We start from the raw sequence: 25,020 nt of genomic DNA, 5'->3' as shown, positions 1-25,020 counted from the left end.
ACATATATATTATTTATTTTAGTCTTATCCTAACTGTGTGAGGTGTGCATTTTGTTTGCTTATTTTATAGCGGAGAAATTTGAAAATCAGCAACTTTAAATGAGTTGGCAAAAGTCATGTTACTCATGGACCAGAGAGCTAGGATTTGAACTAGATAGACATAATCCATGTGTTATGAAATTGCTATCATGCCACAACTATAGCACGCGGAGGCAGTGATTACCTTCAACAGCAGACAAGGGAGACATGACTACCTACGGAAAACTCAAGTTGGTGTTTCAAAGAAAGTGGCATGTGCTAGATAAGTTCCACACTTTCTCCCAGGAGAAGCCCACTCAGTGCACGGTGTGGGTTTTCACAGCTATGGAGACTCACTCTCCTCAAGAGTAGAAAACTGAAATTCAGGGATAAACCATTCAATTCTATCATGCTTTCTACCAAAATATGGGTCCTTAATAGTAAAAACAGCCCAATTCTAATTTCCCATTTCTACAAAACAATAGACCATACGAATAAGATAACAGTTCAATGCAAAGAACGGAGAGTAGAGATCACAGGAGGATTAGGGAAGGGTCGGGAGAGAAAGGGGGTACCAATCGCCATGATCAACCTAGAACCCCTCCCAGGGGGACAAATAGCAGAGAAGTGGGTGAGGGGCGATGGACCATGATGTAAGATATGGAAAAAATGATCTATAACTTATCAAGGGTTCATGAGAGAGGGAGGGCTAGGAAGGAAGGGGAAAGAAATGGGAAGCAGATATCGAGTGGGAAGAGAATGCTTTGAAAATGATGATGGCAGCATATGTGCAAATGTACTTGACACACTGAAGCAATGCATGGATTGTGATAAGAGATCTAAGAGCCCCCAATAAAAGTATTAATAAAAAAGAACACCTAGGGACCCACGCAGTAACACTAGTATGAACATTTAATTCTTCAAAGCAGCATCATAAGGATGTTCTGCTGATTTGTTAGCCGCTCAGCAACATGTAGTTGTTAGTTCCTTCCCTTGGTAATCTCCTCAAGTTCAAAACCTTTATATGACAAGTCTATCTTTATTAGCCAGGAATAAGTCATAGATCCCAAGACTTGGTTATAAGTCTGTTTTGAGTGTTCAACGGCTGCATCCCATCAAACCCAGGGCTGACCCAGAGCCCTTCTGCAATATATGTCATTTGGTATATTTCCTATAACTTTCCCATGATGATTTCTTTCTCTCTACTCATCTATTTTATAGACCGTATATACTCGAGTATAAGCTGAACTGAATCTCACCCGAGGTACCTAATTTTGCCACAAAAACTGCACTTAAAAATGTGCTGAAAAACTCGGTTTATACACAAGTATATACGGTACATACATACGTATGCTGTCATTGGTTACCAACAAGTCAGCTCCATTCACGATGACCTCGTGTGCAGTGTAGAATTACTCCCTTGGGTTTTGAAGTTGTGGCTTCAAGAAGCGGTCAGCAGGTCCGTCTTCTGAAGCTCCTCCGAGTGGGTCTGAATTGCCAACTTCTTGGCTGGTAGCCCAGTGTTAACCGTTTGCTCTACTCAAGGATTCCATATAGTTTCTATTCCTTTTATAACCCAGGAGCTGTAATTCTATACGTATTTTGTCAGGATCTTAAAATATTTGCTACTGTTTCTTTTCTCAAATCTATCTAAAGTTAAACCAAAGTCACAGTAGTTCATTCAAATCTTATCTTTTAAGAAATAAAGGACTAGAGCTTTGTGCTTATCATAGTATAGTATAGTACAGACTGAAATACGTGTCTAGCTTGAAATACATTACCCTGAAGCTCTGGAAAGTTAAAACCATTTAAATATGTGCTTACCAGAGTAGGAGGCTAGTAGGAGATCTAGCTCAGACTTACTGGGATCAAAGTGAGAGAAACAATATACAGTCAGCTCTTACTTTAAATGAAAATGAAGCTGTGCTGGAGAAGACATGGAGTTTGGATTGTATATGTATAATCCAACAAATGTATAGAAAATGTAATTCAAAGATAAAGGAAAATTTCCATGAAACTGTGATGACCTCTGTGTGTGTATATATGTGTGTGTGTGTATACAATATGAACCAACTGCATGATTACCCAAATAAGTTATTCAAACATTGATGTCATTAACAAAGACCTATGTACAGAAAAAGGGAGGTATCTGGTTCAGTGTATTCTGCACAGCCTGACCACATCTGGAGGCTTTAATTCCTTTCTGGGCATTGACCACATGAAGCTTGCCAAGTTGGGGTAAATAGGAAAGGGTCTGGAAACCTAATCACATGAGGGGATGTTTAGATTGGAACAGAGAATAATGGGGAGGCACTTCAAATATCTGAATGGTAGTCAAATAAAACATTAAAAAAAGAAAGCATTCCTTGCAGTTTCACAGCAAAGGGAAAAGCACTTGATTAAGCAGTAGGAAAGCGGCTTCCCAGTTCTGGCTCTGCAGAGACCTTGCTGTATGCCCTTGGATGAGTCACTAAAATTCTCTGGGTCTGAGTTTCCAAACCAGAAAAAGAGAAGTTTCTCATAACAGATAAAGCCACATTTAAATCGAATCATCTATTTCGAGGTACACTTTCACGGCTGGAAGTATGGAGGTAAAACTGAACAGTCATCTCTAAGGGATGAGTCGTCCGGAGACTAACAGCTTGTCTGCAGAGAACAAGGCCTTCGCCAGACTGGCGGCATTTGTTGGAGAGATGGATGGAGGGGTGGATGGATGGATGATGGATGATGGATAGATGGATGGATGGATGGATGATAGATGGATGGATGGGTGGATGATGGATGGATAAATGGACAAATGGATGAATGGGAAATCCCAAATGTTTGAGTCTCTATAGAGGAAATGCTTTGTGTGCTCTGAATGGTACTTGGTACTTAACATTTATAAAAATTCAACCTAACTATTCAACATTATTTTGAGATCTAGAGATGTTAAAATATTTCAAATTTGCTCTTATTAAAAAGAACTTTAAAATTTTAACAACTATTTTCTACAGACTCATTGTAATATATGCAAATAAGGACAGAACATGATCTGTACCAAAGAAACCCGTGGATTCTGTCTTAAACATCCCTGAGCGGCAAGGTTCTAGAGTCATGCCTCCTACTTATAATGTTTTGCCAGTGATTCTCCAGTATTAAAAAAATGTATGACTTTCTGTCGATTTTCATGATTTTATCTATTAAACATAGCTTTCAAGAGAGATTTTGTGCCACCTTTGGCTTAGAATGTTTGACAGTACGTAGAATCTGTATGATTGTGCTATTTAACTGCTATTTTGATGTTAGCTATTGGGATGCAAGAGAAAACGTTGGTAACATGAGGTTCTACCGCCACCTACCCACTGCTATTCTGACTCAGAGACTGTACAGCACACACACTGCTCCATTGAGTTTCCAAGACCGGAATTCCTGACAAGAGCAGAACCTCATCTACTCCTCGGAGCAGCTAGTGGGCTCAAATCATCAACTTTGCAGCTTGTTAGTACTTAAATACTTAATTCACTGCACCACGAGGACTCTTTAACATTAAGCTAAGAAGTAGCATGGCTTAGCATACTAATTATAGAGCCATGCTTCCTTGGTTCAAATTCTAGTGTTACCACTTCTATTTATATAATCCAATAATATAATCAATTAAGTAAAGTTCTCAGCTTTAGTTTTGTTTTCTAATAGTTACTATAAGGATTAATATAGATAATATATATAACCAAATTCACTGCCATTGTGTCTATTCTGACTCATGATGACTGTATGGGTCAGAGTAGAATTTCCCGTAGGGATTCCCCAAACTAACTTTACAGGAGTAGAAAGCCTCCTCTTTCTCTCATGGAACAGCTTGTGGTTTTGAACTGCTCAAAATTGTGATTAGCAGCTTAACTCGAAACCACTATGCCATTGGGGCTCTGGTATTAGATATATTTAAAGTACACAAGTTAAATAGATATAAATAATTAAAGCAGGTAGCTCTGTGATAATAATGATATTTGGTGTGTTCATTTTGTGCCAGGCACTATTTCATTGTTATATATGTGATATCATTTATAACAATGAAATAGTGCCTGGCACATAATAAACATACCAAATATTATGAATTATTGTTATTATTATCATCACCAAGCTATATGCTACAGGATATCAAGAATTCATAAAAATGAGACACTGAAAGACCTTCGATTTCCATTGTTTATCTGATTCCTACATTATAAAACTTGATTTTGAATAACAAATGCTCTGTCCAAGGAGCTTTGGTGGCATAGTGGGTTACACATTGAATGGCTAACCTCAAGGTTAGCCGTTCGAACCCATCAGCCACACCTTGAAGGAAAGATGATGCTTATGCTCTTGGAAAAAGCTATATTATGCAAACCCACAGAGGCAACTCTTCCTTTTCCTATAGGGTCACTATGGGCCACAACGAACGGAGTGAAAGTGGACTTGGTTTGGGTTTGAGCGCTCTGGACAAAGCTTTGATCATATGAGGTTATGAAAAAAAATAGTCTCTGTCTTCTTTACATTCGTTTGGGAAAACGATGCCTATTGCAGACGTGGCCCTGGCACTGGGACAAAAGAATGGCATATTCCAGGGAAGATTCTCCGGCACTCACCCACACAATTGAAGCCTTCCTCCATTCTGCACGTCCTTGAGCACCCATCTCCACTCAAAAGATCCCCATCATCACACTCTTCTCCCAAACTCCTAGGAAGTAAAACAGCATGATGAAATTCATATATATATTTAATAAATTTGTTCCTATGTTCCATGATTTAAATTTTTAAAAAAATTCAAGCATGCCAATTCCATAATACAATGTGCAAGCTACATGGAAAGAAGAGCTGAGAGAATATCTTTTTCAAAAAGTGAACATCCAGGCATTTAAAGTAGATGAGATTTGAGCAGTGATGGTCAGTTGGAGTGTCTAGTCGGCTATGGGAATGCTTAGAAGTCAGAGACATCTAGGAGAGTCCCGTGGAACCTGATAGTGTTTCTGGTAGATCTTGAGCTTGGGAAAGGCCTGCTCTTGTTGCTGTTGTCAGTTGTCGAGTTGATTCTGCTTCAGGATGACTCCATGTCTGCAGAGAACTGATCCATAGGATTTTCAGAAGCAGATGACTAAGCGTATCTTCTGAGGTGTCTTTGACTGGGACTCACACAGCCATACTTACAACTAGTAGTCAGGCACATAATCATTTGTCTTACATGAGGAATCTGTAGAACTGGCTTGGAATCTTAAGAAATTGTCCACTGAATGGGTGAGGATTTTACTGTCAGCTCATGTTTATCTGATATTTATGTTTTAATTGCTTTCTTCTGCCCTCAAAATTGAGTTGCCGTAAACATTATAATTTTATGGAATTGAAATTTCCTGTTTACATGCCAAGAGGCTTGAGTAGCCAGATTGCTGCCATCCCTGAATCCATAGCAACCCCAGTGATAGGTCCCCGTGTTTACTCCCTACCACCACCTACCAGTGGCAGCTAACATATATTGCAGGAGAAGACAGATAAGGGAAAAGAAAATGACTTTGGAACTTCAAACGCTAGTACGGCTGATGACTGAATCGAAATCCAGCTAAGGGAGATCGTTTGGCATGAAGGGCCCACAAAGCATATTAAACACCGCCACAAAGCCCATGCTGACTCATAGCGATCCCATAAGACAGACCGTAACTTCTTATGAGAAGAGAAAGCCCTGACTCACCCCACCCCCCACCCCTGCTGTGGAGCCGCTGGTGGTCCCGAACTGCTGATCTTACTGTTAGCAGCCCGGCTTGTAATAACTATGCACCAGAGCTCCTCTGAAGCGTATTAGCGAAACAAAATAGATTACCTTGGGCTAGCCCCTTGGAGAGAACCACCATTTGCTATCGTAAAATGGATCATTAAGGGCCATTTTTCCTTCTTGATTTTCCACCAATTCCCAAAATTGACATAGATTTTGTCCCAGGAGATAAAAGAGTTTGGAATGCTAAAATGTTCTCAGGCCTATAGCATTACTGGTATCTCTAGCCCATTTAAATTTAAAGGGATGGACTGAAGAGTAAACAATTTAGATATAAAAATGTTTGGAAATGAATTGAAAATATGTTAAAATAGAGTTATATAATAATCATATTTTCAATGAAAATCTGGTCATTAAAAAGGGATTAAAGAGTTATGAAAAAACAACATAATAGTAATAAAAAAAAGAAAAAACAGCAACATAAGCAAATAAATTAAGGAAAGGTAAAGTCATCTTCATATTCCAAGAAAATTGGGTACAATGGAGACAGACCTGGTCATAAATTCTCCAGACCTACGTTTTTTTCATCTATGGGAAAAGAGCGTTAGCCCAGATCAGTATGTCTCTAAAAGGGGTCTGGAATATAATTTTGGACGTTGGAGACTTTGCAATTTTCCTTTTGGAGGCTATCTAAAGAATTAATATAAGCATATTGTATATTATCGCATGCAACACCGTTCAACAGAAATATGAGCCATGTAAATAATTTAAGTTTCTAATCATCACATAAGAAAGTTTAAAAATGACATTAATTTTACATATTTCCTTTAACCCAATCTACATAAAATATTATGTCAATATGTAATTGCTAGGAAAATATTAATCAACTATTTTGCATTACTTTTTCTCACTAATTCTTGAAAATCTGATGTGCATATTTCATTTGTAAGATATCTCAGTTCAAATACTTGGAAAAATAAATTTACATGCCTATGATGTTTCAAAGATGTCCTTTAATGTTCTCCAGTAACTGAATCAAATTTAAATCAATGAAATAAAATGAAGCATTCCGCATCTTACTTATCCTTGATTTCAATTCACAGTGACACTGTAAAATGGTCTCGAATGGTTGCCCGAGCTGTGATTTTCACAGAAGCAGGTTACCTGGCCTCTCCCCAAGGAGCCATGGAGTGGATTCCAACTGCCAACTGCTGCTAGCAGCTGATTCCACCACCAGCACGCCTTCACCTGTGGCTGGAAGCTACCACTTGGCTTCTGCAGGAACACTGCCCGCAGTTTGAGGGTCTTCAATTATGTTTGTTCTCATTTTCTTATTGAAAAATGATATCCAAACTGAAATTTTTCTTTTTTTTTTTTAATAATAATGCTTAAAAACTAGAATCTGAAACTGACTCTTAGGGGATCTGTGACCATTTTTTTCTCCCCAATTAGAATGAGTACAGATTTGTCAGGTTTAAGCACTGTTTTCAATGATTCTTACTGTTCCTTCTTTTTTGTTTAATGAGCTCCCCGAGCTAAATTAAAGCTTGACCGTGACTTCCGGATGCTAAACTTTTCAGGTCTCTATTGGCACAGAACGCGATAGCGCTGAGAGCTGTGGGTCTGGGGTAACAAAACCTTGGGACAGAGACACTAGGGCATAGAGGACAAGGAAATCTGCCCACTGGCCGGCAGAAAAAAGCTTTGCCCTCTATACAGAAGAAATCTAGGCACCGTTAAAACGTCATTTTAATAAGAAGTTTTGTGAGATCAGCAAGCAAAGAGCGCTGCCTCAGGTAAAGCTGCCCCAGATGGCACAGAAGAGAATGTTCAGTATCAAGTTCACAAGAGGACCCTTTGGCCCTTGCTTCTATGGACCACCAGGCAACATTGGCATCCTGGGGGCATAAGACAGCCACCACCAATGAGCTCTTATAGGGGATACTAAAATGTAGGACTGAGCACTTTGCTCAAGGAATCCTCTGCCAGGATATCAGTAGGAACAAAGCTCTCCAAACAGACGCCAAGGAATGGAGCCAGGATAGGGATAATAATGACAGCAACCATTGGATGTGTTAGGAAGGAGGAAGCAGGCAGCATACACGAAAGGCTTTGAAGATTAAAATAACCTCTATTGTTGTCAAATATTGACAAGGTCTTGGAGGAGTTGGTGTTTATGTTTCTATGAAAAGGAATAAATAGGCATACACAACAGCTTAAAGATTTTAGATGAATAAGAAAAAACAAAAAACAACCAAACCAGTTTCATGATTGCCAGGGCTTCCTGGGTAGTGTAAGTCATTAAGCACAAGACTACTAACCCAAAGGTGGGCAATACAAACACGCCAAGAGGAGCAGCCCCAGAGGATCAGCGTGGCACTATGGTTTTTGAAAGCCATGCCCTGAAAACCCCACGGAAGGAGCTATTCTGCACATGCAGGGCAGCCAGGAGCAACTGTAATTGCAAGCCAAGGGCTGGGACCCCAAGAAAGGTTACAGAATTGTTTGCTATTAAGACTTTGAAATAAATATATTTTTTTCACATAGTCCAGGAAATTTTAAAAAGGGATATGTTATTAGTACCCAGAATCTCGGGCAAGCCATAGTGCCTGTCCTTCCAGACTCCTGTCCCAGCAGCTTTCTGTAAGACAATGTTAGGCTACCGTGAGCATTTGGAACAATCCGTTTTGTCAGTGTTCTTCGGAGTTCTTGAGAGGTCCGGCTAAAACTAGGGGAAGCACAGCTAAACTAAGATGGACTTCCCTCAGAGGTTGCTAATACAACATAGAACCCGAACAGGGGAAATGGGCTGTTCAGAAACTGGCAGGACTGATTCTACCTTTCCTTGGTGGTGCCTGTAGGCTAGCTAGAAACGACGTTTTGCTCAGATGAACACCTGGAGCTGAGGAAGCTACGCTGACTTTCCTCAAGACATACAGCTGGTGGCACAGAGGATTAAGCCACTGATCAGCAGGTATCCTCCCCTCTGCCTTTAGGATCATTGGATAGGAACCTTCCTTTTGTCACCATCTGGTGGAGGATCAATGCCAATCTCTTCATATCCTGACTGAGTTCTACGTAGAAGCAGGTACCGTCTTAACTGTGAAAAATGTGATAATTTTGCAAGATCACGATCAGATCCCAGACTTTGAAGTTTTATGATCAACCCTGGAATCCCACAGGACCCTGCCCACTATATTTCACAAACAAGTCGAACTCAAGCTTGAGTTTGGAGTCCCCAGCCAAACAGCAAATCCCCATGCACACATTACTCACTCTGCCACCTGCCCATCTCCGCAGTAGGGTGCTCCGTGGGTATGAATCAGCGGGGGCGAAGCTTCTCCTAGCTCTGCTCCAGCTTCAGCTTGAACCTGGTACTGATAGGTCTGTCCTGGTGTGACCTCCCTGTCGAAACCAATGAGCTTGTTATTATCCCATTCATAAAGTGAGTCATGGTTTCAAGATGACTTGCAGGAGCTTAGGGGAATTATAGGTACCATAAACATAAAATATGTATTACATTTTCTGAAAAATAAATCCGGACAGGTCTTATAAAACAATAGATTATGTGAAATAATTTTCATTTCTGTATTCCTAGTATATGCCACTTAGTAGCTGTGTAATAAATGCTTACCGAATTAACGTAATGTAACAATTCTAGACAAGCCATTAAAATGCTATCCTGAATGTATGCTTACCATAAAGAGTCATAATATAAGATTTTATGTATATATGTGAGTCTTCTGTATCTTAGAAGTCATCCAAAGACACTTTAGATGAAAGTTTCTGGTTTGGCTTCAGGCCCTTAGGTGCATGGGCCACAGTCCCTTTGCCGGTCTCTCAAGAGACAGGCTTTAAGAGGCTGAATCCTGGGAGGTAGGAGGAGCTCTCTTATAGAAGGGTATAAGAACCCCTTCCATCACCATTTTGGGTACACTGGATTTTCCACAATTAGAAATGTAATCAATCCATTGAATTGCATACTTTAAATGGGTAAATTGTAAACCTTTGAAAAGAAATGCACCAAGTACTCTCCACCTCCAAGCTTGTGAAAGTGGAAACATGCCAATAGTGGAGCTTTTTCCATTGATACAGAGTCAAAATGGGACTCATTAGAACCCGGCTTTGGTCCAAGCGCACTCAGCAGGTGGAGCGTGTGAGACTGGACATTTAGAGGGGGGAGAGTGTATATAAGGAGTGGCGGCTGCTGGTTTCAAAGGCTAATTCTGCCCTCATTCTCATGTTGCTCAGTGTTTGCCCTGGTAGAAAAAACCACCAAGTCAAGCAAGGGTGGGGGCTAGTTGGGGACTCGGAAGACAGGATCGCAGAGGGTTGTTGGCTGCCGTTAAATGTGGCCACAAATCTCCTGCCAAACAGTTCCTTCTTCAACAGACGCCTCAACTCACCCACAAAGCCTCTGGTCCTCACTCAGTGCTTGCAACCAGCAAACAGGAAATAGCTTGGGGTTTCAAAAACACCTTGAAAAACCTCTGCGTTGGCTTTTAGGCATTTTATTAGAAAAATGCATCTAAATAGTAAAGATTTTTTCATTTCCAAACAATCTTTCCTTTTCGGGAAACCAATCCTCTCATGAGAGTGCCAGACATTTCCAAAAACAAGACCAATTTTATGTCCTACCCAACACTGATGGCTTCCCTTTACAGGACGGTGTCGGCCAGACTCTAGTCTAGCCATGCGTAAAAGTCTTCGCTGCTGCTCTGTGGTTGGGAAATGGTCAGTGGAAATGTCAGCGTGTGCTTACTCTTCGTGGGAGACAAGCTCTGCAGCAGGTAAACCAAGACTCCCATGAGCCGAGTTTGTAAAAGGCAAAGTGTTACTGAAGCAAGAGGACCAACCAGAGAATCAGCCAGGAAATGGGCTTTTAATCCCGAGTCTGCAGTTGACTGGTTATTCAACCAAATTAAATGGAATATTATTAACCTCAAAGTGTTGTCGGGCTTCTTGTATGAATTTTCAGTTATATAACCGAACCATTCACTGCCTTCAAGCTGATCTGGCCCTGTGTGGCCCCATGCGTGTCACCGTAGACCTGATCTTCATAAGCTTCCCAGTAGCTGTGATCTTTTGGACTTAGGTCACTGGACCTTTTATCTGAGATGTCACTGGGTAGATTTCAACCAATCACCTTTCCATTGCTTGATCTAGTCTCCCAGAAGAAATTGCTTTGTGACCATTTCACTGTCTTCTAGTTCTGAATCAGAGCCCACACATGGGAAGAAGAAGGCAGCGACCGTCAAGGGAGACCTTTTCTCTCCTCTTTTATAGCTGGTGTGACTGCAGAGCGGCCATGGATTCTTCCTGTGCCGGAAGCAACCTCTCCTAGCTGTGGCTTTGCTGTTCTTCCCAGGAAAGCGAGTCTACTCTGCCATTCGTTGAAGCAGGAAGGAGAGGAGCGCAATGCTGGGCACAGCTCATCAAAGAATTAGAGGTTTGAGTCACTAGCTGCTCCTTGGGGGAACGAGGCGGCGATTTACTTCCATAAGGTTATAACCTTGGCAAACAACGGGGGCAGTTTTACTACAGCTGGAGTTTGCCTTCGAGGCAAGGATGGCGAGCCTTGGTCTTAGAGACGTTGGACATGTTGTCAGGAAAGACCAGTCCCTGGAGAAGAAGATCATGCTTGGGAAAGCGGAGGGGCAGCCCCAAAAGAAAGGCCCTCCTCAGTGAGATGGACTGACACGGTGGCTGCATCAAGGGGCGCAAGCACTGGGACCATTGTGAGGATGGTGCCGGGTGAAGCCGTGTTTCTTTCTGTTGTACCTGGGGGAGCTGGGGGTTCACTCTCCAGGGAGTTGGCAGCAACTCTAGGGCACCTAACAATAACAACCACAAAAACTGAATGGCAACAGGCTTGGTTTCGTTCAAGTTAGGAACTGGCTGGATGACTTCCTTGAGAAAGCAAGTATATCGTAAGAAACATAAATAAAGACGTGGCAAGTACAAGAATTGGGGGCATTTTCCTCCCTTACTGCTGGACACTCCTCTACTACCATGAAAACAAGTTGAAATAAGCTACCAGTGAACAAGAGAAAGTATCGAAAGAGGCCTCCATTCTTTAGTCAAGTTCGTCCTCTAAGCTGGGACCGGCCAGGGCACGTGGCCATCCTCGGCCATTGCAGCCGTGGTTGAGGGGTCTGGACAGGACCATCTAGTCAATCATGGATCCTGAGAAATAAGATATTTGATGCCTTAACCACTATGATGGTTTCAAATATATTTCTGATAAAGTATTATTTGATCCCAAATGCTGCCATGAGGGCAGCCTCTTAAGAAACTTAGGAGGTGGGGAGAATTGGTCTTTGGAGTTCTCAGCCTCCAGCTGTAGACACTGGAGTCTTGGAGGACAACAACCTTGTCTAAGTCTGTGTTCTCAGCACGGAGCACACCGTGGCAGTAACGTAGTACAACTCACTCATTGCTTTTAGAAAGATGGAGAAGAAAAAGGAGAGCTGGAAGATGAAGGCAAGTGGAGAGAGGGAAGGAGAAACAAGAAAAAGGAGAAAACAAAGTGCATACGACGAACAAGTCATCAAACGGATGCCTGTAGCCTCTGTCGGGGCCCCGGTTTCCTTGCGTAGCTAGAGAAGCGTTGACTATCACTTTAGAATATTGTACAAGTGATGACAGGCGACCAGAAAAGGGTAAGAAGGAACCGGACATTAAATTACACCACAAGAGAGGAGCACTTGATTTTGATGGATTGATTGGTGGCAATCACATTCGGGATGACAGAAGCAGTCAAAAAACTTGAGCCTCTTTTTTTCCCCCCACAGCCATAATGATGACATCAGTCATCAGACACCTGGAGACAGTTTTTCTTCACCTTAAATATGCCTCTTCAGAATCAATAAAATCCCCTCTGAGAATCTGAACACTTTTCCAACTAGCAACATGTCAGAACCCTAAAAAGTGGGGAGAAAGGGCATAAATCCCACCCACAAAAGACCCAGAAAGTCCCATGGTTTAGAAGGCCCCGTGGCCCAACTCACATGTCTGTGAACTTTCTGCGATGGTCCTTTATCACCACGGGCAAGCCAGTGGCAAATGGGGGCTCCCGGTGAACCTGGTAGCTCACAGGCCTGCAGCCAGAGCATAAAGAACTCTGGGGCTGAGAAGTCAGAAGAGCCGCATCAATTTCCATCTGCTCATCAAAGGTGTAGACTTTCACCCCCAAAACTTTCCCATCCACGTGAAGCTTGATAGTGAGTGGGGTGTCACAGAACACGTTTAAGGGACCCAGGTGCACAGACTTCTGGTGTTCCATCAAGATCTCCATGTCAGAGAGTGCCTGGGCGGAGTCCGTGGAGAGGTAGGTGACCCATAGGGTGAGGGTATCAGCGTGTACCGGGTGCTGGAAGAGCATCTCCAGGCTACAACCTTCCGCAGGGCAGGGGACCGTCATGTTCATATGGTACAGGTGGAGCTCGGGACTCCAGGCTTGCAAGTTTGGCTCGCATGGCCGATCCACATCTGGAGGCCCTGGGGGAGATGAGCAGAAAAACACATCAGGTACTGCTGCTGGAAATCTGAAAACACATAGCCCTTCTCGGTTGCCAGAAGGAGACATCAACAAGATGCTTTTGATCGTAGAAACCTCAAAGTTGTTGTTCAGCTGAGTGAGTGAGATCGTAAGTGCAACGGACATAAAGTTGTACCCAGTCAATTGCATCATGCTCATGTGACTGTCTCACCTCTCTCTGGTGGAAATCTGGCAAATCATCGGAAATGGGTAACCCAGGTGGATGTAGAGTAGATGACTTATATCCTTAGAGAATCATTGAGCAGAGGAGCTTTGCACTTAGATTATTAATAATGTATATAAAAGCAATGTGTCTGGAACCCTGTTTTATTTACTAATATGGCAACTGTTAGTTTCAGCCAGTCAATGCACTCTTTGTTTAAGCAAAGGTCCTTCACAAAACCTCTTTGATTCCCGACGATCCCGTGTTGGCAGTCCCTCCAATTGATTGCTAGCCAAACCTTAACACCATCCATTGAATTTCCATTTCAGTTGAAGTATGTGGGAGCATGTACGTAACGGAAGGCAGGAAATATAAGCATACATTATTGAGGGGGACCAAATGGAGATTCAGGAGCCAAGGGCAAGTATAATCATGCAGGGTAAGAACTCACAAGTATATTAGGTCTGCTCTATGGGAATCATCCATGCAGGTGGGTCTCTTTTATATCACAAGGGGAGAATCAAAGAGTGCTGAATTAGCAATCAACAGAGTTGGCTTCTAGTTGCCATCCTGTCATTAGGTGTGAAACAAGTCACATATTCTCCTTTTATCGAATAGGCAATAATATGCAATCACTTATCAGTATATTGCATATAGGTTAGCATGAGAGCTCTATATATCACTAAATAGAAATTAAGTTTCTACATTTTCAATAGAATTATTTAGTCCATAAGAATATAGAAAATAGCCCCCAAAACAGACTTCAGGCTAGGAAGGGCAGCCTCTGGAACTCGCCTGGACCAGAGGGAGCGATTTATAAAGGCCAGCAGACAGACTGGCACTACGTATTTCTTTTTCCCCTTTTATTTTTTCAACCTTTTGTTTTCTTATTGTTTAGACTAGGACATTGCTGGTTTTCCTACTTATGTAAAATAAACATGGGAAGCAAGCTCGAGGAGAAAGCAATGGGGCCAATGGCCCCGGAGAGTCTTCTGGGGAGAAGGTGGAGGAGGCAGGGTGTGGTGGGTGTGGTGAGAAAACAACACAATAGACAGAGGAACAACTAAGGAATTAAAACACCATCTAGGAGGTTATAGAGATTCTATGGGTATTGGAGTAACACCGATCTAGCTGAGAGGAAGTACAAGAGGTAAAAGAAGGGGGACTGCGATGGTGGGGCAGGAGGAAGCAAAAGGAAGCAGAGGAAGCCGTTAGGAAGCAAAGCTAGAGATAGAGGTATTCACAGAGGTATGTACTTATGTTAATACATTAATCCATATATTTATAAGACAATAAATATACTGAGGCCCCGGATGGACCTCGGGCCTCAGCTCACACCCTTCCTCAATACAAGAACACTTTGCTTTAACAAAATGGCATTTTGTGAAGCTCATCCACCCCCCCCTCCCCCCCTCCCTCCCAACACACATGCTCACTGAAGACAAAACGGGTGCATAAGCACATGTGGGGAAGACGGCAGATGGTGCCAGCTATTAAAAGATATAGCGTCTGGGGTCTTAAAAACTTGAAGTTAAATGAACTGCCATCCAAGAGTGAAGCCACAAGCCCACATGGAAGAAGCACACCAGCTGGTGTGATCATGAGGTGTCATCTTGACTGGGTAACGGGCATCAGAAGATTCATAACAAACAACAAACAAACAAAATCACATTGGTGAGAATGAGGGGGGTTGGAGTGAAGACCCAAAGCCCATCTGTAGACAGTGGAACTTCCCCCCACAGAGGGGTCACATGGAAGGGATCAGTCAATGAGGGTGCAGTAGAGCACCAATAGATCAAACAATATTCTTCTGGTTCCTTAAGGCTTCCTCACTCCCCACTATCATGACCCCAGTGTTGCTTCCAGCTCTGGACTGGATCAGATCATGTACATAGGTACAGGCAAGAGATAAAGCTCATGACACACAGAACCCAGGAACAGGAATGGGAATAGTGATACCAAAAGAGTAGGGAAAGGGGCGAGAGAAGGGGTTACCGATTGCAATGAATGGCACACCCCTCCAGGAGGAAGAACAACAGAAACCAGAGGGGAAGGGAGACAGTGGTTGGTGTGAGATATGAAAACAATAACAATCTACAATCTATAAAGGGGCCACAAAGGGCGGGGGGGAGAAAGAGGAGCTGATCCCAAGGGCTCAAAAGACAGTAAATGTCTAGAAAAGAAAGATGGCAATATATGTACTAAGATGTCAGATAAAATCGATGTATGGATTATAACACGAGTTGTAACAGCCCCCATAATATGATCTTAAAAATACATATAAAAATTTTAAGAAGAATATAAAAATAGTGCTCCAAATTCCAAAGAAAGCAAGTTCTGACATACATGCACATGTACATACATGTACAATTGTATGTGCTTCTGTATGTATTATGTTTTATATATAGTCCTTATTGATTTTTGGCTTCATTGCAAATTAAAATATTCATTCATTAGATAAAAGTTGTTTTAGGAATTGGAGACAGAGTAATTAACCAAAGGGATAAAGGTTTTGTCCTCACATATTGTGACAGGCACAATAATAAATAGATAAAGCTACATAGAACATAATTTCAATTAGCAATGAGATATTTGGGGGGCATCTAAAGAAAAATGGGGTGGAGTGTGGGACGTATTTAAATTATAGAGTCAAGAAAGGGATCTGCAAGGCGGTAACAGTTATGCGTGGACTATGTCTGCTTCATTGACTGTGGATTCAAGTAACACAAACTCCTTGACAGCTTCAACCTTTTCTCCATTTACCATAATGTTACCTATTGGTCCAGCTGTGAGGAGTTTGGGCTTCCTCACAATGAGTTGTAATCCACACTGAAGGCTACAATCCTTGATGTTCATCAGCAAGTGCTTCAAGTCCTCCTCACTTTCAGCAAATTGTGTGTCATCTGCATATCACAGCTTGTTTATAAGCCTTCCTCCAAACCTGATAACATACTCTTCAAATAACCCAGCTTTTCTGGTAATTTGCTCAGCATTCAGATGTAACAACTATGGTGACTGGATACAACCTTGGTGCAAATCTTTCCTGATTTCAGACTATGCAGCATTCCGTTCTTCTGTTCACATAACTTCCTTTTGATCCATGAACAAGTTCTCTTCAAGGTTATCCACAGTTCATTCTGGGCCATGCAGTTGAATGTCCTTGCATAGTCAATGAATCACAAATAAGCATCGTTCTGGTATCCTCTGCTTTCAGCCAAGATCCATGCAACATCAGCAATGACATCCCTTTTCCTTGTCCTCCTCTGAAACTAGCCTGAACTTCTGGCAGTTCCCTGTCAATGTGCTGCTGCAACAACGTGCTGTATGAGCTTCAGCAAAAATAAGAAATTGGCTGCACAAGAACTCTTGAGACTATTGAAGAGCAAGAATATTACTTTGCGGACTAAAATCTGCCCGACCCAAGCCATGGTATTCTCCATTGCCTCATATACCTGTGAAAGTTGGACACTGAATAAGGACGACCATCTAAGAAGCAAGACCCGTGAATAGTGGTGCTATAGCAGATTAGTGAAAGTGCCATGACTGCTAAAAGGACAAGCGGATCTGTGTTGGAAGAAGTGAGGCCAGAGTGCTCCTTTGAGGGAGGGATGGCGAGACTTTGTCTCACAGGAGAGACCGGTCCCTGGAGAAGGACCATGTGTTCGGTAAAGTGGAGGCGCAGTGAAAAAGAGGAAGGGCCTCAAGGAGATGGACTGACACAGTGTTTGCATCAATGGGCTCAGGCAGAGGGACCATTGTGGGCTCAGGCAGAGGATGGTGCAGGACCGAGCATTGTTTCATTCTGTTATGCACACGGTTGCTATTGGTTTGACTTGATGCAATGGCACCAACAGCATGTCTGATTCAAGTTTTATTTCTCATAGCATTTAGGAATCTGAGGAATATGTTGGTGGCCAGAAAAAAAGGGTTTGCTAAATTCAGCTAAGCAAAATATCATCCTATCTGAACACCCACCTAAATGTGACTGCTCCTTTAGAGATTCAACCATTTGGGGTGGGTAGACCTGAAGTGTGATTTAGTTCTTCACCATTTCAATGCAAAGGATTTCCCAATACTTATCCCAGAATCGGCAGAGTTAAATCTCTCTGGAAGCCAACCCCACGGCAGCTTGTCAACAGTTTTTAACACGGTCTCATGATGTAGCATGAAAAGAGGGCCCGCATGTTTACTCTACTTGTTTTAAGACACAATGCAAGAACGAGAATACAGAACATTGCCTTTTCACCTCTACTAGGTCATTGAATGTTTTCAAAAGTTAGAAATGAACAAAAAAATCCCTATGCAACCACAGAGTCAAACGCACATGAAAACACTAGGGTAAGGCAAGCTGTTGGCCTTTGTGGAATGCCACTCAAAAAATGAATCCAGGGCGGTGCCCACATAGAGTTTATATCTATTTTCCATTTGACCCTGAAGACTCTCATTTGAGAAAAATCATATACAGTCAATCAAATAAAGTGCCTCCCTCCAGATTTCTTCTTGAGGTTCCTTGCCCTTGACTATCTGTGGATCGAAGTTAACGCAGACACTCTAGCTGTATACTCTAAGACTAATTTCTCCTGTCCGAATTAAGACCACAGACACACTGATATAAGATAATATCCAACTCAGCTGACTGAGTACTGTTTAGGATCCTCATGAGCCTAAGAAATAAAGATGATGCTCAGGTTAACACTGAAGGTGATCATGGAAGCAGTATAGCCAACCACCAGGAGGTGCTCGTGCCAATTGCCAAGACCGTTTGGGTTGAGTTGTGAAGATTCATGCTCTGAATTATCTTGAAGCAAAGATCCAGATGAGAGGGCTTCAAAGAGCTTGTAGGGGGAAATGGGATTTAAAGACAATGGAGTTCTTCTGTGAACTTCTTGAGACCCCCTCAAATATGTGTGTGAGCTGTGTTAAGTGTTTGAGAAGCTCGAGGAGAGGGAAATGGGCAGTTAAAAACATGTCCTCCCTCCTAAAACTTAGCTTAGGTCATGTCCTAAGCACAGCCAGTAACAGTGATTACGGACCTCATAAAATAGCAGAGATCAGAACGATCAGTTTGGGACACCTAGTTCACCCTACCCCCCACCCAGCCTCCCCAGCCAGTGTGCTGAGCGTTCCCTGCAGCCTGTCCTCTGTTACTCTCCGGAGAGAGAGGAGGAGTCAGCTGCTCCTTAGGCACATGTAACACTGCACATCTGGGACATCTCACCCAAAAGTCACCCCGAGCTGTGCTGCATCCTTCCACACCACATGCCAACTCTGTCTCACCACAGACAGAGGGCTTTCACGTAAAGTACACCTGGGTACCCAGCACCCAGAGGTACCGGTCAGTCTTCTCAAAAGGCACCTGGAGCTGTCCAGGGAAAAAACACGCACCTGTGCAAACACAACTACACACCCTGTACACACTACGGTTTCCATGCTTCACCAGTGCATTTCGTCACAAGAGAATGCCCCACCTCCATTCTCAGGGCCCGCCATACATAGATCACTAAAACAATGGTACTTTACCCACAGCCTCCTCTGGGGTCCAGTAACCTGAGGAGTCACACACGCGCCGGGAGGAAGCTGTGTGCACATACTGACGGAATGTCCCATCTTCAGTGCAGGCTCCGCATGTGCTGCCAGGATCACTGGGGAGATAGGGGAGGGGGGTTAGGAATCTATCAGATGGACTGGGAGAAGGAGATGCCCAAGACCTTCGCAGTGGGGAGGGTATGAGATGGTTAATGAGGCCCGATTGGGTAACTGAGAACACAAGTACTTCTTCATTCATTTACTTCATGGGTAAACCTCAACTTTGAAGAATTCATAGTGACATAGAAATACCAAGATCACGAAGCAGAAACATTTAACTAAGTCATAAAAGAGACCCATAGAGATGAAATGAGGTAACTTTTGTCCTAGAAACATTAAACACAAAGCAAATACAATTTGAAACTATTGATAAAAATTCCCATCTACACTGACTCTTACTCAGTTATCCAAAGACCCCTTGCAGTTCTCCCACTAACATACATGACAATTTTCAGAATAAACTCATACGTTTTATGTGTTATTATAATTTAAACACCCTATGCTTAATCACATACACAAATGTAAGACAAAATATGTATAAACTATTCCTTTCTGTGGCCTATAGGGATATATTCCTAACCTCCATCCAAGGCCCTTCCTCTACCAGCTAGCTCCAGCCTTACTTACCATATCTCCTATCAGCCCTTTATAATTAACTATTGCCATTTCAAATGCATCGTGCCCTTGAGGGTCCTCAAAACTGTTCCTTCTGCAGTCAAATACCCTTTCTCAGCTTTTCTGTTTAGCAAACTCCTAATTATCCTTCAAGACCCATTTAAATGTATCCTTTGCGATAGCATTTTGCATGACCTTTTAGTGGTGGATGAACTGGCAATCCCTCCTCTGTGCGCCCCGTGCACCTGTTGGCTCCTTTCTGGGCACTGTTCTGTGTTACTGAGAATTTTCATTCGCATCCTTTTTGCTCATTTCCTTATGCGCAAGTCCAGACTAAACTCTTTTCTTCTTTCTACCCCCAGGAAAGTCAGCAGGGCTATTAATATAATCTATATAGAGTTCTTTAAGCACGTTTGAGAGGGGGGGGGGTAGAAGCATTAGAACCAATAATAGCTAAACAACCAGGAGAGCTCACTTTAGGAGGCTTGCTACTGATAGTTCGATCTTCATACAGGCCGCTGGGAATGACACATCAAATCAGAGCCATTGCATCAGGCTCTGTCCACACATAAGGGAAAACAATAATGCCTTGTAATATGCTAAACAAAAGTAGTGTTGCTAGTTGGGCTGATATTGGTGATAGCATTTTCCATTTAGTAAGAACTTTGCATACAATTGGCACAGTGTTGGCTTGCTGCTTTTCATAAATTGCCTCTCGTTCCTGCGTGCTCACAACGGAGGAAACACAGGCTCAGAGAGGTTACGTAAATAACCTAAGGTCACATAGCAAGTTCCTGGCTTCCTTTGAGCACATTTCCAAGCACCAGCTAGTGTCCAGTGCATTGGCAACTGAAAGACGTGGGGAGCTCTCAACCACTAATTCCAATCGGCACTTAGTTCTAATGTTCACCGGCTCAGAACTACATTTCCTTGATGCACTTGGCACTGCCGGGACAGCAGCTGAGTGCGTAGCCAGGCTCCTCTCTGACATAAGGATCCCGCATCCTGACCAGGTTGAGTAAACACCTCCCGGAGGGTGACCTAGGTTGCCCGGGATGTGACGTCAGTCTCCCTCAAAGCCGGACGCCCCTAGCTGAGGGAAGAGAGCAAATCGTGCCCCTTTCTTCCAGCAGACTCTAGCAAGCCAGTGTTGATGTCTGCTTTCTAGTAAGGTTTGCACCAGAGAGAGAATGGAAAGATTAAATCGCTTACATGTGCTATTGACACTGATGTAAAACTCTGGCTTGCACATGCCCCGCAGGACTTGCTGTTCAGCCAGCTCAGCCGAACCTGTGCTAGGTCACGCTCTCAGGAAGGTGGCGCTTACGTGCATCACATAGGCACGTGTTGACTCACAAACGGAGCCTGGGGGGCATGGAGCAGATGGCAGTAAGCATCACTTAACAGGGCAAGCAGGTCTAAGTGACATGTGTTACATATTATCAAGGTATCGAGGCTGCAGGAGGCGAGAGAGACCCTTCGTGGAGCATTCACAGGCTTCCTCTAGTATCTGTGTTTCTCCTTCTAGTCTCCTTCACCTCGGGCTTTCTGCAAAGCTGAGCTACAGGTAAACAAATCCCGGGGATACGTCATTCCCTCGCGGTGGCCTGACACCCAGAAGGAAGGTGTGACAAGCGGCAAAGCGGTAATCTACTTGCTAAGTTAGAAAGTGCTGCCTTCCAAGAAGTCATCTATTTCTGTTTGCCCACTTCTGCAATTCCAGCATCCATGTTTCATCCCCGCCAGCACAGCTCTAGTTATCTGCAGGTCCTTGGGACAGCTGCAGTGCATTCCTGTATCTGTATGCCTCACATTCCTTACCTATCATAGGAGTTGTCTTTTTCGAGGATCAATTAGATTCGTGTAGGTCACATGCATCTCACAATACCTCACACAGAGTAGGCGCCAAGCCTCAACGGCGCTTCTTATTATTTAGAATCTAAAAAGATCTGACCATTTACTTCCCACACTTCAATCGTTGAAATCCCATGGAAGCCTGTTCTGCTCTGAACTTGATGACAATCCATCACGAAGCAGGTTTTGAGAGAGATGGCCCTGAGGAGGTGGTGGCTGGGTTTCTGGGTTAGGCCACTCCTCCCTCACTCCCACAGTGTCATTCTTTTCCATACCCACTCGCCCTTCCTGCAGCCCCTCCCTGATGTATGCCAAGTATGGATGACAGCTAATGCTTCCCGTGTCATGTTTTTCTTTAAGAAAAAAGTCATCGGTTATCTATTGTGGTAGGCCAAGAGACAGATAAAAACCAAAGTCCTGTCTTCAAGAAGTTTCCAGGCTTGCAGGAAAGATAGGAAAAAAAGAGCAGAAGATGACAACTGCACAACTCAGCAGCCCCAGGAGAAAGCGGCACCGAGTGAAGCAGGAGGCAGAGAAGGCATCAGGAGCAGCCTCCAAATCCTGGGAAGCCCCTGATGCACATTTTGGAGCAGTGCACAGCCCCCACCTCTCCCTCGGAACTGCCCACAGGAATAGGACTTCAAATCCTTTCTGGAAAGAAGCAAGCCACTGCCCCAACCCTCACACCAAGAATTGATGACTAGCTCAGAGAGGTGGCAAATGCCATCTCCATTCTGCCACTTCATCCTCATCGCATGCTTTCGGCCACCCTGTCACAGCTCCAGGAGTCTAGGCAGATGTGACATTTCCAATCCCCGAGGAAGGGGCCTACAAGATGAGCCACAGCTTGGGAGATGAGGCCTGTGTTGGCGAGGAAACACCGGGAACACTTCCTGAGCAGGGGTGCGCACATGTACAGCTCCAGGTCGAGGCGCTCCTCACTTCATAGTTTTCCCGCTTGTTCGTAAGAAATACCCAGACTCTTTAGGTCCCCAGAGAAGACGACACCAGCCTCAACCATGGGAGGCTCTGGGCTCACCTGTCATAGACAACTCCACTAATTGGAGGCAGCCAGTGGATAGTGAGGGACTTGTGGGTCTGCCCGATGACCATGGGTGGGATGGGAATGGGGGTGGTCTTCTTGCTTTGCCTCCATTGCTGATACACAAGGTCCAAATAGCAATGCATTCTGGCCACTTGGTTAGGGGTGAAGCTCTCAGTACAGTCATCATCTGCAGAGACAAAAGGGGGTACAAGAGAGGACATTTTAACCTGTGAAGTTCAGAAAGGCAAAGATCAGTTCTATCTTGTACAGGGCTGAATCTCCAGCATCTGTCACGCCACTGTGCCTTTATTAGGTTTAATAAACACTGGCTAAATGAATAAACAAATTCTGTTCCAGGAACTTTCTAGGCGGAGAGTCGGAAAGAGGAAACAGAACCCTAGTACACGCTGCTCATAATGGACACTGATCTAAAAGCAGGGTCGCTATCTTGGTGTGGGGCCGGGCCAGATGAGACTCTTGTCCTGGGGGTGCAGGGCAGTTCTTCTGTGTTGATGGTTGCTTATTCAGCAAGCCACCAGATGGCAGTGCTTCCGCATATGTTTTTTGGGGGTGGGCCTGGGGTGCACCTTTGTAATATTACAGATTCTTGTGTGTCGCCCCATGACTGTGACCAAAGCTAGTGTTCCCTGATGATATTTGTTCAAGGAGAGAGAGCCAAAAATATGAGAAATAGTGGCCCCCAGCTTTACTGGTGGAATATAGTCTCCTTATAGATAAATTTCTCATAGGTCTAGAAAGGGAATTCTCTTACTGGAAACACACCAGTCAAATGCTTACTCGCAGCATACCTCTTTGGTCTTGCCAACTTAATGTGGCACCTAAATCAGTCTGCCCCCTGCAGCCCGGAGTTCCATCTCTCTGCCCCTGCTAAGTGTCACCATATGCGTGCTGGGGAGGCAGGGGTGCTGGCATTTATGAATCTCATGAGCCTGAATTTTGGACCATTATAAAACTCAAACAGAAACTCCTGGATGAGTCACAAAACTTACTAGCTCATCCCTTTTCTTCTTCTTGAAAGGCATGGCTAGGGTCTGGTGGTTTATCTTTTTGATAAACTTAGATATAACTCTGAAATTTATAATTCTGGATAGATTCCAGAATTTAACACCAAACAAGTGCCCAGACCTCATAGATTAATTGCCACCCTCCTTCTTCACGGGAGAATGTCGTCTAATTTAATCAAATCAACCTCAGGTTTTCGTGACGAATGTGAGTCTCATTATCCAAGGACTGTGGCAACCACTGCTTTCCTTCAGGAAGAAGTACGGTGTGAGAGGATAGGGGACAGGAGCATCGTGCAGCTGGGCTGAAGAAGACAATCAAATCAGACAGACCGATTGGTATTGGCATCAAGGAAATGCCATTGTTTTAATGAGATGATGGCTTTTTGGTAGGCAAGCTAAGAATTACTCCCTGGCTTTGGAAGAAGGGAAGTCAATAGTTTAAAAAAAAGGCATAAAATAAAATCTAATTTTGAACTTAAAATTAACCAGACCATTTCAAAATAGTAGAGACAATCCCCTTGGCCTAGAAACCTCTTTCTCTACCACTTTTGAACTCTCCTTCACAGTTATACCTGAAGGACATGGACAGGAACCAGAAAGACCAAGTGCTAGAGGCAGAAGGAGCCTCAAGAGACTTTTATTCTTTAAATCTGTGGTGGAGGAGAAACCAACAAATAATACCCCTTAATATTTCAGTATTTCTTTAACATCTTCAAGATATTATGCAAAGAAAGTTTAAAAAAATCACGGCCATGAAATCGATTCCAACTCATGTTGCCTTCAGAGGGTCGGGTGAAAGGGCTCCTGTAGGTCCTGATCCTTGAACGCTGTACAGCAGCACAGAGCCTCACCTTTCTCCTGTCAGTGGGTGTGAACTGCTGACCTTGTGGTTAGCTGCTCAATTTATAAACCACTACACCACAAGAGCTCTCTTATTTTAAAAAAACAGAATATGCTATGATAAATATAATTAAAATCTCTGGCATAAGTTTACCCAGAGGGCCACTTCACAATTATCTCTCCTACCCACGACCCCCCTAATCCCCCAGAAACTCCATGTCACTTTAATGAACATCTTGGCTGTGGTGATACCTGTGTAGCTCATGTAGTTGCTGAACGGCGCTTCAGGGAAGTGGGCGATGCCGCAGGTGTCGTTGGCGGGCTCTGGGACCTGGCACAGCTTGCTCTTGGGAGTCGGGGCCGTGTCAGCACAGAGGTCTCCTGTAACCATGGACGGCACTGTTTCCCTGCAGGGGTCCTCGCAGGATTCTCTTTCACTGACCCCTTTGAAGACGTGGTAGAGTCCGAGGACATGCCCGACCTCATGGATCATGATGTTGGTATGGCCTGGCATGCCATAATAGGCAGGGTTGAGGACAACACCGCCTGTGGTGAAAGATTGGGGAAGTTATCTCTGAGCTTAGACTCAGCAGAAGCTCCTAAATCCTTAAT

At 43.5% G+C, this 25,020-nt stretch overlaps 1 protein-coding gene across 1 annotated transcript in view; it reads right to left on the bottom strand.

The window, feature by feature from the left end:
* The window catches only part of PAPPA2 (pappalysin 2), a 359,519-nt gene that overhangs the window by 161,367 nt on the left and 173,132 nt on the right, over window positions 1-25,020 (bottom strand). Inside the window, exons 4-9 of the mRNA XM_075540487.1 lie at window positions 24,661-24,954; window positions 22,538-22,730; window positions 18,964-19,085; window positions 12,751-13,240; window positions 9,017-9,145; window positions 4,626-4,717 (exon numbers count right to left, since the gene is read on the bottom strand). Of these exons, the coding sequence (XP_075396602.1) occupies window positions 4,626-4,717; window positions 9,017-9,145; window positions 12,751-13,240; window positions 18,964-19,085; window positions 22,538-22,730; window positions 24,661-24,954 (1,320 nt within the window). The remainder of the gene's footprint in view (window positions 1-4,625; window positions 4,718-9,016; window positions 9,146-12,750; window positions 13,241-18,963; window positions 19,086-22,537; window positions 22,731-24,660; window positions 24,955-25,020) is intronic.

This window comes from Tenrec ecaudatus, chromosome 1, assembly GCF_050624435.1.
Source record: "Tenrec ecaudatus isolate mTenEca1 chromosome 1, mTenEca1.hap1, whole genome shotgun sequence".
NCBI classification, from domain to species: domain Eukaryota; kingdom Metazoa; phylum Chordata; class Mammalia; order Afrosoricida; family Tenrecidae; genus Tenrec; species Tenrec ecaudatus.
Note: the sequence above shows the minus strand (reverse complement) of the source record. Positions and strands in the feature narration are given on the sequence as shown.